The sequence below is a fragment of the Ambystoma mexicanum genome, chromosome 10 (assembly GCF_040938575.1).
Source record: "Ambystoma mexicanum isolate Mex_15411 chromosome 10, UKY_AmexF1_1, whole genome shotgun sequence".
NCBI classification, from domain to species: domain Eukaryota; kingdom Metazoa; phylum Chordata; class Amphibia; order Caudata; family Ambystomatidae; genus Ambystoma; species Ambystoma mexicanum.
This window is the reverse complement of record NC_090932.1, coordinates 452,356,171-452,371,419: the sequence shown is the minus strand read 5'-3', so window position 1 is coordinate 452,371,419 and position 15,249 is coordinate 452,356,171. Positions and strand designations below refer to the sequence as shown.

The following is a 15,249-nucleotide window of genomic DNA, read 5'->3' as shown; positions in this document are numbered from 1 at the left end:
ATACAATGGGGTACAGAGAGGGTGAGTGTCTCTGAGCAGGATAAGGCACAATCAATGGTGCGGTCCTTCAACGCTAGTTCATGTGCGTTGTTGGATGGTGAGATTTCAGCTTCTATTACATTTCAAACCCTGAAGAGTACATCTTGACTGCAATAATGCATGATTGTCATAAAAAAAATGCAGCACTAGGAATCGGAGATATAATCACTGATACTAATGGAATTTACTACCCCTGTTATTGTCAAATTATTTATCCTAAAAATGTATGTATGCATTTCCTTTAGGTCCTACAACCTAGTAAGAGTTGGAGAAAACATGTATTTTCTGGTCACAGAGAGTAGGCAATCAACTCGATATTAGGCTGGGAGTTAAAGGTAGTACAGAAGTTAAATAGGACTAACATGTATTTGTGAAGCACTTCAAACTGTGCACCAGATTAACATGGCTCAGTTCTGCTAAGAATGAGTTAACTCACAGAGTCACTTTTGATCAAGCCCTAACTGTGGACCACTGTGGATGACCAATGACAACCATCACAGTAATGTGTTAGGGTTACAGTTGTCCCGCCTTTACATTATGCCAGACACAGGCGTCCACCCCAACATCATGAGAACTGACCTGACAACTTGGGTTGTTCTTGAGAAAGCCACAAACTTTTCAAAAAATGATAGCGCAGACCACTTTTATAGTTTTCGCGATGGCGAATGACTACTATGTACAATTAGATGGCATTTTTAGCGGGATAAATTGCACAATTAGATGGGGTTCTGGGAGAGAAGAAATAGTCAAGCCAGTGGATGCATCCAGTGATAAGAGGAAATGACAGAGAGAGAAGAGAGCGCGAGGGGAAGAGAGAGCATATGAGAGAGGAAGAGACTGCGAGTGGAGAGGTGTGGTTAAGGAATGGGCCAAATGCATGTTTTTGCCTAGTGTTCACATTGAGAAAAAGAACGGATTCGTCATACAGGAATAGCCACAGAGCCAAGAAAGAGAACTAGTTTTCTTGCTGCAAGCGAAACGAGTTCAAGAAAAGCAGAACAGACTACATGCTTGAAAGTATGTTCATTTCCAAGTGAGCGGAAGAAACTGTTGCACGCTGGGAGCCTTTACCATTCCTTTGCGTAAGAGGACGAACTCCAGTTGTTAAAAACAGTTGCCTCCACTAGAGAGACGGTGTAGTGGAAGCATATCCTAGAATTAATAAATAACTTAGGTAGGTGAGTCTGTACTGCAAACATTGGGAGCATTTACAAACAGGTTAAATGTTGGCATCATGTCGTGGGTATAAATAATGGGAAATTCACATTTCTGTAACCAATCCCAGCGTCCACAGTCTTCTCCTCACTTAAGAAACACTTTCCTCGTGGAGGTGGCTTGTACAACAGTCCTGTTCTGATGGGGTGTTCCATTCCAAGGGAGGCTTCAGTATGAACGCACTAAACATATTTTCACATCTATAGGTCAAGAAAAGGAAAATAATTTAAACCAAAAAGTGAGATGAAGATAACGTATCCAAAAGGAAGGTTAGACATTTACACAAATGCACAGCACTTAAGACATATTGCACAAAGCCTTTCGTGGTTCTTGTTGACGTTGAAGCCAGATGTATTGCAGTCACATGTATTTAGGGGAAATAGTTTTCTTATTATTTATAGTATAGAAAAAAAAACACATCTCATCAACAAAAAAGATGAACTAGAAAAAAAAATCCTTAAAAATGTCAAACTGGGCAGTGGGCAGTCCTTAGATAATGGCAGTCACTGGTCACTCTGGTTGTCCAGCAACTGGACCTCTTCCTGTATTGAATCCTCCTTTATGCTGAGAGGTCAGAGATGACTATGGCATCCATCTTGCTTCCGTTTTCAGGTGGTGAAATGAGTTCATCTGTTTCGTAGTCATCTTCAAAGGAGCTGCAATGGGAAAGGAAAGACATATTGAGGTGAAGGATATTGACAAGACTGCGTATTTTAGAGAATAATAATCAATGAAACTGAACAAAGTGAAAGGTGTACCAAGCATTTATACTTTCACATACACTCCTCATCCCCCTTACGGATCTGCTAATTCAGCAAACAAGCTGCAGTAAGGCCAATACTTTGGGTTTTTGCAGTTGTTCACTGTATTTTACATTTACAGTCATGAATTTGTGCTTGCCCCATAACAAGCAGGCAGAGCTAAAAAAAAAATAAGGCATGCAAACCAATGATTTTCTTATGTTATGTTGATTTATACCGTGTACTGCTACTGTGTGAGTTGCATGTGGTTAGGGTGGTAGTAAAATCGAACACACTGGTTTGTTGTATCTGTAAGGGGGGGGATCCAGTTGTCACGGTTGTTTGTTAGATGTTTAATAGAGTTATGTTGGTGTGCGTTTGTGTGTGGTGAGGTTGGGGATTTAAGATTATGTATACTCGTATTTTCCGTCTGAGATTAGATCCAATGGTCTCTGAAATATTGTGTGAATATTCACCAAGCAACTATTATCACGTGAGCTGATAGACTCTGCTGGCTGATTAAAAACATGTAACATTTTAAATTAGCAGCTGAGGCATGAAGCCCACAGCTTAAACACCCGGCTAGAGAGGTTCAGCAATACTTTTGGTCTTTGTACTTTCCAGCATGGCATAATCAATAATGTTACAACACGCCTTCAAGACCCAATCACCAATGGCCATAAATGATGTCCAACAGAATTGTGCAACTCGTAGTAAAGTTTATTAGAGGTCCAAAACGTAGGATTGTACCACGATGAAATAGAATAAAGACATATATGATATATGACACCAAAGACGGATGACATATACTGCTTTATAACTAGAGTTCGCAGCAAGATGAGAATATTGTGCTACTGCAAGACTGAGTATCAGTTTATCAGCCATGCCCATGCAAAGGGGGCATCAGCATTCATCTAATCATGCTAGTTATAAATTATGATGTAAGGAAGATCGGATATGCCAATTTCTGTATGAGAAACATTTGAGCAGCATTCATGCCGGTTTACCTTTTGGACGCCTGAAGCAGCTGCTTCATCGGCATTACCTGCAAGTTTCCTGCTTAATAACAGAGCTTACATTTCATGCATACCTCGAACTCTCAACCAAGCGAGGGCCCCAGTTCCAAAATGTAGATGTACCACACACATTTCCAGATGGGGGCATGGCAGGCGGGGGGTTATTTCAGGATACCAGAGTGAAATTGGAATAGATTACAACACATTTTATACTTTCAGTATCCGACACTCTTACATGGTCTTCATTTAGCCGTTACTTCTTTTTTTGCCTTCTCTTGTGTCATTTCCACTCTGACCAGCATCACTCATTCCAGTGAGACGAAGGGAAAAAGCAAGTAAGAGTGAGAGAAGCTGAGCGAGAGACCATAAGAGGGACAGATGGAAAGGGAAAGAAGTGATACAAGGGTGAGAGAGGGAGACTGTGACTAACTCAGAGGCTATGCCTGACACAGTTGTGAGAGAGAGGAAGAAGACAGACTATGACTTGGTCCCTAGAACAACGAATGAAGAAGATCTAAGACAAATGCCTAGGATAAAGGACTAGGATACAGAGAAAGATTAGGAATAACGACTAGGATCAAGGTGAAGGACTAGGAAAAACGGCCGGAACAAAGCAGACAGTTAAGGGAGAAGGACTATGATGAAGGAGAAGGATTAGAACGATGCGCTAGGATGAAGGAGAGGGAGGACAAGAGTGAAGAAGGTCTAGGATGCGGGAATACTCAGATGATGGAAAGCTATGGAGAAGGACAGAGAAGAAGAACTAGGGCAAAGAATTATGATGAATGAGATGTACTAGGATGAAGTACAAGTATTGGGAAAAACGACTAGGATGACGGACTAGGACTGATAGGAAGGACTATCATGAAGGGTGAAGGATTCTGATGAAGGACTAGCATGCAGGACTAGGGCGAAGGACAATTATACAAATCAGAGATCACATTTCCCCAGTGTTTAAAGAATGTCAGTTGAGGCAGAGGGGGATATTATGAGAAAATAGTTTTGTTCCATACATATCTCACCCTACATTGAGGGGAAAGAAAGCCTGGTAACCAATAAGCCTTAGCACCTAAGTACCACACAAGACGACGGGGAGGAGGACTAGATCTGAGAACCTCATCTTAATTTCTCCCATGAGAGAACCACGCAGGAGGATAGCTCGTTCTGTGTTTCAACGGTTATCCACAATCGACTCATGGAAAATGTTTCACCAGCTTTCAAATGAAAGGGCGAGATGGAGGCATCACCACTTGAACCAGCTTGGGATCTGTACGAAAAGCAATACACAATTCTTTCCCTCAAACCTGCAATTCTGACAAATGCACTAGCAAAGACCAGGGAAGGACAAGGAATGTGTTTATCCACGTGTTTGCCCTCTCAATGATCTATCTCATGAAAGAGACACGCAAACCAAGTTCAACCACGGAAAAGAAAGAAGGAAAACCCATACTTAAAGACCTAAATAAAAGAATATATTCATGATACAGTATTAATAACTACAAGTCCTCCCATCACCATGCTTGGGGTAATAAGATCCCACCTCACGAGCATCCAGTTGAGCGAGAAGATCAGGACGTCCATGCCGTGTGCCAGAGATGAATGGCCTATAAACAGGTTAAAAAGTTGTTGCAGAACACAATCAAATAACATTGAGCTGGTGAGGGGAGGACGTGTACATTTGCTGCAGTTAGACAACACAGGTGTGCAAAAAAGATAAAGGAAGCTTAATGTAAATAGAGACAGGCAGCTTAATATTGTCATGTTCATAGAGCATGACCACGCTGAAGGATAGACATACTGAAATTGAAATGAAGCAGGACAAATTTATACTGCATATAGACTGTAGTACTGTCTTAATAATCCAGTTTCAATGAAACCAGTGAATAGGTGCAGATCAGAAATAATGGACGATGAGTCACAAAATATGCACTTACCCCTCCTGTAACTGATCATTGGCCGACTCCTCAGCTACAAGTATCTCATACTCCTCTGCAGCATACCTGTCCCAGTCAGAGGGTTCTGGACCATCATTTTCCACATCCTATGTCACAGAGGGGAAAAGATTATGTTTGATTAAATAAAAGCAGAGTTTCCTTATAATAAGGCAGTTTGCTGTCTGGAGTACCTGTGTTCTGCCCATCACGTTTTCATGTAAACCAGTGTATCTTCAAGGTATGTCAAAGATAAAATGAAGCACTTAGACTTGCTGTTTTGTGGCCAATGGATTCTGGCATGAGCGCTGTGTACCTGCTGATTACACAGCGCCACCAGTAGTAGCAATTAAATTATAGCTTGAGGAGAGCACCAAAACAACAGTATGAAATATTAACTGCGAAACCTTTGGAAGGCAGAGGTTTTACTTCTTTCATTAACCATTTCCTAGTAACATCAACAGGATCAATACTACAACAAGGCCAATTCTAGGTGTCCGTCTAGCGTGATACTGGCTTGGAGGAAAAGTGGAAGGACACATTGCAGCACCAAACTAGCCCTACAAACAACTCTGAGCCCTTTTCAAAGGGGTTTGAGGGAAGGAAGGAGAAGGCCAAAAGCAACTTCGTTGAGATGCCAGAAATCCTGTTAATCTATCAGTGGAATCCACAGCCATACATTCTATCGGTGTATCATTATTTTGCCAAAGTAAACTACTTTGTTGTAATTTACTTCAATAAAATGACTTTGTGGGGATGAAATGTATATATGCGAATTAAAAGCCACGGGGCGCAGTACGGGTGGAAAGGATGGGCTCCCATTAAAAAAATAAAACATAGTAATTCTGTTGAAGTAAATTTCCACGAAGTGATTTTCTTGTCAATGTAAATCCTTCTATCATGGGTCTTGATGGCTGCTTTTCAGACGTGGTCTTGCACTGTATGTTATTTTGGCAAACAGAGATTGATATGATATGCTATGATATGGCATTTACAACGCACCTATACACAAGTGTTTCAAGGTTAGTTGGGAGGCAAAGGTTGTCAGAGGTTTGGGGACTCATTCAGAAATAACATGGCATTGGTATGTGTGAGTCAGAAGTTGTCAATGTATCAGTCAACAGTGAGCATAGCTAATAAGACTAGAATCAAGAATGCCTTGGTCTTGGTTAAATGAAATGGTTATTAATTTCTGTACCTGAGTGTACCTTTCCATCTTTTAGTAACAGACATCTTTGCCAACAAGACATCTGTATTAGTGGATTATTCTAAACAGTAGAGCACACATTTTATTTATTCAATTGTTTTTTTTATAACGCACGGTTGCCCCTGTGCTATCCTCTGTTGTGCATTCTACTTTGTATTTTACAGATGCTCTTAAAAGTTTAATTTTATTCACAATGGCATTAAGGTTGGGTAGGATGCGGTCTGGTAGCAAAAATGACATAGATCAGGTCAAAGCCCATGATGCAGAATCTGTGCCTCATTACAATAAGAGAGGTCTGGATACCACACACATTCCAAAAAGGGAAAATTCTTCCTGGGAATGACGTTCGCTACGCCTTGTTACAGTCTGTGGTCAAATTATAACAGGCCGAAAATATACCTCCAGTAACTGATGCATTTCCACCAGCAGCTTACATAACCGGAATAAATATAGGGCAAATATTCTAGCAATGACCACTCTAAAAAGGTTAGTTCTGAGCTGGTCTTTAAGTGGTTAAACTCATATAGCCAGCTGCCATAGTGTCAAGCATCAGTCAATAAATACCCAGACAATGATGGAGTGGCTTAGCTGCAAGGCAATAAGGTTATGTCAGCTGGAAGAATCTTTTCACGTCGAGCTTGCTGCAGAAATTGAAGGAAAAAAAGCCTTTTGCTGAGTGTAACGTTTATTACTGACAGCAATGACTCCAGTGGAATACGCCACCGTCATCTACTCCAAAATGCAGGCCGTATTGGGTAACTACAATACCAATGAGATTACCACTTCTTGGCAGAGTGATTTCTTACATACTAAGTATGAGAAGGACTGAACAAATGATTAGCAGTTTACCTAGCAAATGCTTGATGATATACAAGGGTATATCAGGAACCATGTGCTATGTACACTGCTAGTCATCTAAACCCATGCATGAGCTTGTCCATTGCTTTTAGGTGTTCGGAAATTGCATACCAGGTGTGTTTTCCCATTTAGATTTCTATTTTGTTATATGTGGGGGGTTTGCAAGAAAAACAAATACATATATATATATATTTTGAAAGCACCAAGCTCTTGGTGCACTATTCCTTTCTCGCCATTGATTCTTGCCTGGACACCCAAGTCAAGTTTGGACCATTATATGACGTAGCTCATAATATCAATATTCTCACTGTAAGCACTGTAAGCACAGTTCTAACATGTCGGATCTTCTGGGGTATTGGCTACATTCCCTATAGATAATCTGAAGTGCAAGTGGCACCATGTTCGATTTCTCCCAGCTAACCTTGGATTCAGCCATTTGTTTTCAAGTGGCCTACTTGTTCATGAAGCAGGGGAATGGCTTGGGATCTTCATTTGCTCAAGGTCGTCTGAAATTATTTCAGAGTAACCCAGAGCCTGGGAAATGTCTCACTTAATATTGACAGCAGGTCTCCTGCAACAATGAAGCGCCTCACTGAGTACAGTCCAATGCGCCATCTTCCAATAGGTAGGCATTGAATTAAAAAGTAATTCAATTCAATTTCAGGACTGCAAAGCAGTCTAGGAGGATGAGGCAGAAACTAGCATAACAATCACCCTAGCTACACTATCCCTCGATAGTACTTAAAACAAAGCCCAGCCTGAAATTGGTATCCACTCAACAAAAAACCTTGACTGGACTGTATTTGTACCTTGATAACATGTTCAGACTTCATTTGATTGGGACAAATGGATGTTAAAGACATAAGCAACACGAGGTGGCCTTATTAGATGCGCTCTAGATTGTGTTTACGCGACTCGTGGGCTGACTTTGAACACAGCATATTTTAATATTGTGAGTGGAAATCAAACAATGGGCCTCCTTATGAGTATGCTGGTTGTGGTAAAACGTGGTCTTTTAACAACCTCCTGTTTTTGAAATGCCACCTAAATACATTTAGTGCATGGAGTACACAGAACGTATTGCATATTGTAAATAATTCATCTTTACCACGTGCAATGCTTTCTATGTATCCCATGTGGTAAACACTTCAAGGGATACCAATTCACAATTAGCAGTTTCATAAAAAAAAAATCAGTATTTCAAATACCATGTGCTTTTTTACACTCAGCGCCATACACATAATGTTGTCTGAAGACCTATTTTATAAATGGACATATCAAAGATCAGAAGCGTATCCCACACATTCAGACTAAGGATGGTAAAGGTATACTGGTTGCAAAAACAAAACTAAATAGCTCTTTTAAGGTCATTTACTTGTCTGAAAAGCAAGATTTGCTAATGGAGATTGTTCATTTAGCAACATTAGAACGAATAGTCTGCCTCAGAGACCACGTGGACACATTCAAAAAGGTTAAACAGCAATACTTTGAACTGTCTGAGTGACTAAATTGTTGTAAATTCCCTGAGACGTTCTCTCAGGTATGTGTGTAAATGACATTACAATGAACAAACAGGTTCTGTTTTATTCTATTTACAGGGATTGTATGGACTTATTTCCCTCAATTTCTATAGTATTGATGTTTAGGCTATGGCGTTTTTAAATATAACTTTATATTGAATTTAGAAATATGATATATGCACTCCATTAGTCATTTGTTTTATATATAAGCATCCAATTAAAAAACGAACTCCATTTCAGAAAAGCATACGTGTCAGCCGCCTTCCAATGAGCTGTTCCCCTTGCTACCCACTTCGCCTTGCACACATACCTTTTGCACTGCAAAGGGATCCCGCTGCTCGTGGTCCAGGTATTTCTCCAGGTTGAAGCATGTGTCGTAGAATATATGCGCCATGCGACATCTCTTTAGGTCTCGCAGCGTTATCTTGCCTGCAAGGAAAATAGAACAAAATACCTTTGACTAAGTGTTGTTTTTACCGTGCTCTGCTCTGTGCAATTCTCTAGGTGGGAAAACTGTATAAAATATTCTAAATTCTACCGGGAAGAACTCTCTCAGACACATGAACTAAGTAAAAGCCTTCATAATATTTCTTGTGCATACGATCTTCAATGGACCATCATAATTTGGGTGATTGCCATTTAAGACAAAAGTCATAAACATGTACAACTGTTCGCCACAGGTTCCACGTACAAAGAAGGATTTCATGTTGGGCTTCAGGATTTACTACTTACGAGACATGATCATGTCTGACCTCTGCCTTCATTTCATTCCTTTTTATATTTCATAAGAGATTTACACCTTCAACTTTCATTGTGTTTGTAAAAAACAGATACATAGATATGCCTGGATTTAAGAATTGCCTTCTTTGCTACACCAGTGTAGTAAAATACTCCCTCCAACTCAACCCAAAATAATATAAGCCCCAGGTCAATGTCACTTTAGATCTCTTCAAAGCGGTAATGCGTGCATAGTCCAATATCTACAATGGTGAGACACACTAGGGGGCGAAAGCCACTTGCCATACTAACAAACCATGCCTGGGGCCTCAACTGGTATGTCTTATTTTGAGTATCAAAAACACAAAGGTCATACCCATATATGTCTGTAACCATTTAAAAAACATTCCAGGCCAGGAAGAGGGTTTCAATGGAACCCCCTGATACAGGCTCTAGTAGAGGAAAATCCAAACCTTAGACTGGGACACATTCTTAAGAATTTAAAAATGATGTACTGTAAGTCTTTACTTTGTGCACAGTACAAACATTTGTTATTTCCAAGAACAGAGCGGCATTCAAGGTCTCCATACCGTAGCTGAATAAAATCTGCTTGAGTAAACCCGCGACGACAGTGATTATGCAAATGGCATTAAAACATGTGACAAGGTGGATTCTCTAGCCCCAATGTCTGTACTCTCCCCTGGTGCCAGCATGCATTGTTGCAGTACCTTTATTTTACTCCATGCCTCTTGTACAAAATGCTCCCTAGACAGAGAGCGAGAGAGAGAGAGAGAGAGAGAGAGAGAGAGAGACAACTGACACGCTACTATGCGTCAGCAGAGTAGCCGATCCCAAGTGGCAACGAGTCGAGCTCCAAGTGGCAGCAGTGAAACCCCTAGACAACCAGGGACTAACACAAGGGGAACATACCCCAAAGAACATTGGACTTACCTTACGGGTGCTGGAAACAAAGCCCTCTAGCCTGAATTGAGACAATCAGCTTCCTCGAACGTCACTGACTATAGGTGGCATGCCCTCACAAAGAGAGTGGGCAAACACTTCCCCACCCGGAAGGCTCGTGAGGGCTGGATTGGAGAAGTCCAATGGGAGAACAAGAAGGGACAGCAGGAAAGAGCAAATGTTGGTGGCCGGCTGAGGTCAGAGGAGGAGAAGGAGACAGATCAAGAGCCCAGCAAGAGGAAGGAATGAGTGTGGAGGTGTTTTCAGGAGCAAGTAAGGTATGGATAGTGAGCAGAAGTGGCACTGCAGTGTGAACGTGCATAAGTGTGGCAAATGTAGGTAGAGGAGTTAGTGTACAGGGGTTCTTTTGAAGTGTATGGCAATGAGTGAATGGAGGACATTTGAGTAGTAGGGAGAAGAAGTAGTGTGGAGGAGGAAGTAGTAGTTGGAGAGAACATAGCGAGGAATTAGCAGCTGCAGCAAGGAAGGAGTACTAGTAGTGTGGGGGAAGGGAGCACTAGTTGGAGGGAGGAAGGAGTAGCAGTAGTAGTGGGGAAGAGGGTGTAGTAGTTGGGGAAAGGAAGAAGTAGTAGTAGAACCAGAAGGGAGGAATAGCGTGGGAGAGGGAGAAGCAACATGAAAGGGTGGAGCCAAGGCCTGAAAGAACTGAGAGACATTAGAGGGACTGAAGATTGGAGGTAGGAGAAGTGGGCAGAGTCGAGACAGGGGAGCAGAAGAAACAGAGCAGAGGAGGGAGCGGTGAGAGGGAGCATGGTAGAAAGAGGATTGAATCCAACAGGGTGTCCGAAATCGAGTCTTTTGGGAAAAGGTGCTCTGACTTTAGGTCCTCACCTTTAGTTAAAGGCAGACCTAGACAGTAGGGGTCAATCTTCTTTACTAACCCAGTGGGTAGAGATACCTGGGTTAGGGAGGAGGTTGAATTAAGAAGAGAGAAAAGGGCGGCCCTAGGACCGACTAGATTTTCAATAAAAACCCTTGAAATGCATCCTAGTCTTGGGAGTGATTTGTGTGCCATCTGTGAAAAATAGCCAGGCATGCCTCCACCAGGCACTAAGTACTATTAGCACATGGATATTTTAACTGGCCTCCTCTTTGCCAATCAGAATGTTTAGAGTGCAGTCAATAACTACAGACAGGGAAACAACAATGCAATTTCCAGGCAAGAATTTGCTTCAACAAGACAATTGCTCGGTGGGAGGACCCTTTTATTTGTTGATGCAACATGATATTTAACGAACGAAAGAGAAAACATGGGAAAATGCTTTCACTTTGTTATAGCATGACTGTCTACTTTTACTTTTATTTATTTATATACAGGAGGAACAATGCTCTTTTGATCACAAAAGAATGTACAATAGATACAAAATTAGATTTGACGGGAAGCAGTGCACTTCTTACAATGGGGTGAGTTTGAGGGACATTCTGACCAGGTTGTGGAGGGGATTAGCTGGAACAGTCACGCGGGACAATACATAAGTATTTGTATTTTATTTATTTATTTATTTGTATAGCGCACCAGGCCCAGGGGCAACCGGGCGCATCACTTAGTTACAACATAAGAAAACAGACAGAACCATAATTACAAAGTTTACAAGTATAATACAGAATTTACAGGTATAATAATAGCAATGAGAGGACAAGCAGATTATATATACATGTACAAATTAAGCAGAGAACCCAGAGCTAAATGTCCTGGGCGGCCAGCCAGGTTTACGTAAGGTGTTTGAATCTCGGGAATGAGGGTTCTGCTCCAAGCTCATTAGGAAGCGTTTTCCAGAGTTTAGCTGTCAAGATAGGGAACCTAATTCCACCTGATCTTTGGAGATTGAAACGTGGAACCTCAAGGCAGTTTAAATGAGCCATTCTGCGGGGTCTAATGGAGTTGTAGAGGGCAAATCGGTTGGCCAGGTAGCAGGGAGCTTGGTTATGAAGGCATTTGTGGGTAAGAGCCAGGGTTTTCAGGGAGATACGGTGTGGGACTGAGAGCCAGCAAATATTGCGTCTGGTGTCGGATATGTGTTGGCGCCTGGGAATGTTGAGGGCAGCTCTAATGGCATTGTTTTGGACAATTTGTAACTTGTTTAGGTTGCAGCAATTGGTGCCTACTTACAGTGCATTGCAGTAATCAATCTTGGATAATACAAGAGTTCTAGCCAGGGTGACACAATTGGTTGCGGAGAGGAAAGGGCGACAGGCTGTAATAAGCTTGCAGGTATATGCCGCTGCGGAAGAGACTGAGTTAGTTTGTCTGGTCAGGGATAGGGTCGAGTCAATGTAGATCCCTAGGGTTTTTGTGTCCTTGGCTATTGGGATAATATTCCCATCGATGATGAAGGACTTGAACGCAGGGTCGAGTTTGGTAAGTTTTTGTGGCGAACCAAGAATAAGGATCTCAGTCTTTTCGTCATTAAGACAGAGTCCGTGTTGAGCCATCCACGTCTGGATGACCTGGTAGATGACATTGATAACGAGGGACTCAGCCGTGTAGTCAACTGAGATAGGGATTAGTATCTGGGTGTCGTCAGCGTAGTTGGTGTAAGTGACACCCAGAAAGTCCAAGATATCGAAGAGAGGTTTGGTGAACACGTTATACAACGTGGGCGAAACACAAGATCCTTGTGGCACACCACAGGAGACGGGTGCAGGTGGGGCTAGTGGAGAGAACACGCGCATAGAACTATTGTCTAAAAAGGAGCTAATCCAGGTTGTAGCTTTATCAGAGAAGTGTGCGGCTGATTTAAGGTGGTGGCAGAGGATTTCATGATTGACGAGATCAAAGGCCGCCGAGAGGTCCAAGAGGAGTAAGAGAGCAAGTTTGCCTTTGTCTTTTAGATCTTCAATCTGTGTTTTTAAATCTGTGAGAGCAGTTTCAGTGCCGTGACGTGGCCGGAATCCAGATTGCCTAAGTACCACTAGTTTGTTAGATTCAAGGTAATCTTGAATTTGTAGATATGCTGCACGGTCAAGGATTTTTAGTAAAAACGGGACCGTGCTGATTGGCCTGTAGTTTGTGGGTATACTAGCGTCCAGGGTAGGTTTTTTCAATAGGGGGATGACCCACACGTCCTTTAGATTGTCAGGTACGATCCCAGAGCTAAAGGAAGAGTTGATGAGCGTAGTAATGAATGGCGCTAGGTCATGAGCTGCTTCCTTGATTATAGGTTCCGGGGAGAGGTCGCCTTGGCAATTGGTCGGTTTAAGGCTGGTGATGATATTTTCCACTTCGGAAATGGAGAGTGGAGAGAAGCTAAAAGGAGTCAGAGAATCTGGGATGGGGTGGTTTAGGGTGGGGATAGGGTTGGTTTGTGGGTTGGATTGTAGGCTTGATTGTTTGTTATTGATTTTAATTTGGAGGGTGGCAATCTTGCCGAGGAGAGCATCTTGGATTTTGGTACACCAAGTGCTATCTTTGATGCAAGTGTCTGGTGCAGTGACAAGGGTTTCAAGTTCTTTTAGGATTCTAAACAGTTCTTTGGTGTTGGATTTGGCTTGCTCGATACGTTTATTGTAAGTGTCTTTTTTAGCCTGGAATATGGCTTCCTTGTAGTTAAGGGTGGCCAGGAGGAGGCACGATTTGTTGGCTGCGGACTGGCTGCTTTTCCAATGTGATTCCGCAATTTGTTTTTCTTTGTGCAGGGTTTTGAGCTGGGGTGAGAACCTAGAGTTCAGGTGGGCTCAAGGTTTGGGTTTTCTCAGTTTGGATGGGGCGATGATATCTAAGGCTTTTTGCATAGCAAGGTTAAAGGTGTCAACCATGGCCGTGGGGTCGGAGCATGAGCGAACCTGGTCATTGTGAGCCGGGAGGAGGAGGGGGAGGAGTCTGTCGCAAGTGATGTCATGTTTATTGCGGGTGGCAGTAGCCGGTGCAATTGTAGGAGAGAGGCTGGCAGGTTTGGACTGAATGTTAAACGTAATTAAGTTGTGGTCGGTCCATGCATATTGTTGGTTAGAGATGATATGGATAGGACAATTGTGGGAGGCTAGCCAGTCGAGGGTTCTGCCCTTAACGTGGGTAGGTTGGTTGATAAGCTGTATGAATCCTGCATTCATAAGCATATTATCAATAGTCATGACAGCAGTGTCGTTGGGATCAGTGAGGCCCAGGTTAAAGTCCCCTAATATCGAGGCTTGGGATTTGGTTTTGGTGTTATGAGTGATAATGTTGGAGAGGTCCTCAACAAAGGTGGATAGCGGCCCAAGTGGCCGGTAAAGTAGATGGAATGTGATAGAGTGGTTAGGAGTGACGGCTAGTTTGGCTGTCAGTGCTTCCATAGAGGAAAAGTGATGCACAGAGGAGAGGTGGAAGTTTAGAGCATTTTTATGGATAATGGCAATGCCACCACCTTTGGACTGGTTAGAGTTACGATTGTGTCTGATAATTCTGTAACCTGGAGGGATGGCAAGGGAGAGTAGTGGGCCAGAGGCTGCGTGAAGCCAGGTTTCGGTGATAGCCATAAAGTCGAGGGTAAGAATAAGGTCAGCCACTTCTAGAGTGTGAGCCGTGAGTGATCGGACATTGATTAATGCACCCTTAATATTGCTAGTGTTAGGGAGGTTGGGGTGAGGTGATGATGGGTTTTTCAAGTGTGTGGATGCGGTGGAGGTCAGAGGCTGTTTGTTAAGATGCAGAGTGATGGGAGGCGTGCGTGAGTCGCGAGCCAAGTCTGGCATTTCTCAGGGTGATGGAACATGGTATGTTTGGTGAAAGTCTGGAAGCAAATTGTTGGAGCCATAAGGCTGGGTTGTTGAGGTAAGGGTTGGTGTGGTGAGCAATGGACGGCATAGTCATGGTGTTGTGAAGATTGGGGTAGTGGAGGGAGGCGGTGGTCTAATTGGGTACTGTCCCACCGGTGTGCCATGTGAGGTAGAGTAGGGTGGGCAGTATTCTTGCAAACTAAGTAGTGAGGGTGGAGGGCATGTTGGCCTAATACAGTCTAAAAGCAGATGCCTACCAGATCTACAAAAAGGGTGGTTGAGGTAGAGGTGCTGTCGTAGGAAATTGCACACAATGTTAAAAAATAATAA

General features: G+C 42.6%; 1 protein-coding gene across 3 annotated transcripts in view; it reads right to left on the bottom strand.

Moving 5' to 3' along the window:
* Positions 1-1,519: 1,519 nt before the first annotated feature.
* PPP2R3A (protein phosphatase 2 regulatory subunit B''alpha) overlaps positions 1,520-15,249 on the bottom strand; it is a 564,984-nt gene continuing 551,254 nt past the window's right edge. For 2 of the 3 annotated variants that reach the window (XM_069618015.1, XM_069618016.1), the window contains exons 11-13: positions 8,837-8,955; positions 4,945-5,051; positions 1,578-1,910 (exon numbers count right to left, since the gene is read on the bottom strand). In XM_069618015.1, the coding sequence (XP_069474116.1) occupies positions 1,814-1,910; positions 4,945-5,051; positions 8,837-8,955 (323 nt within the window). In that variant the 3' untranslated portion in view covers positions 1,578-1,813. Of the gene's footprint in view, positions 1,911-4,944; positions 5,052-8,836; positions 8,956-15,249 lie in introns of all 3 variants that reach the window. The other variant, XM_069618017.1, reaches the window with a different exon arrangement.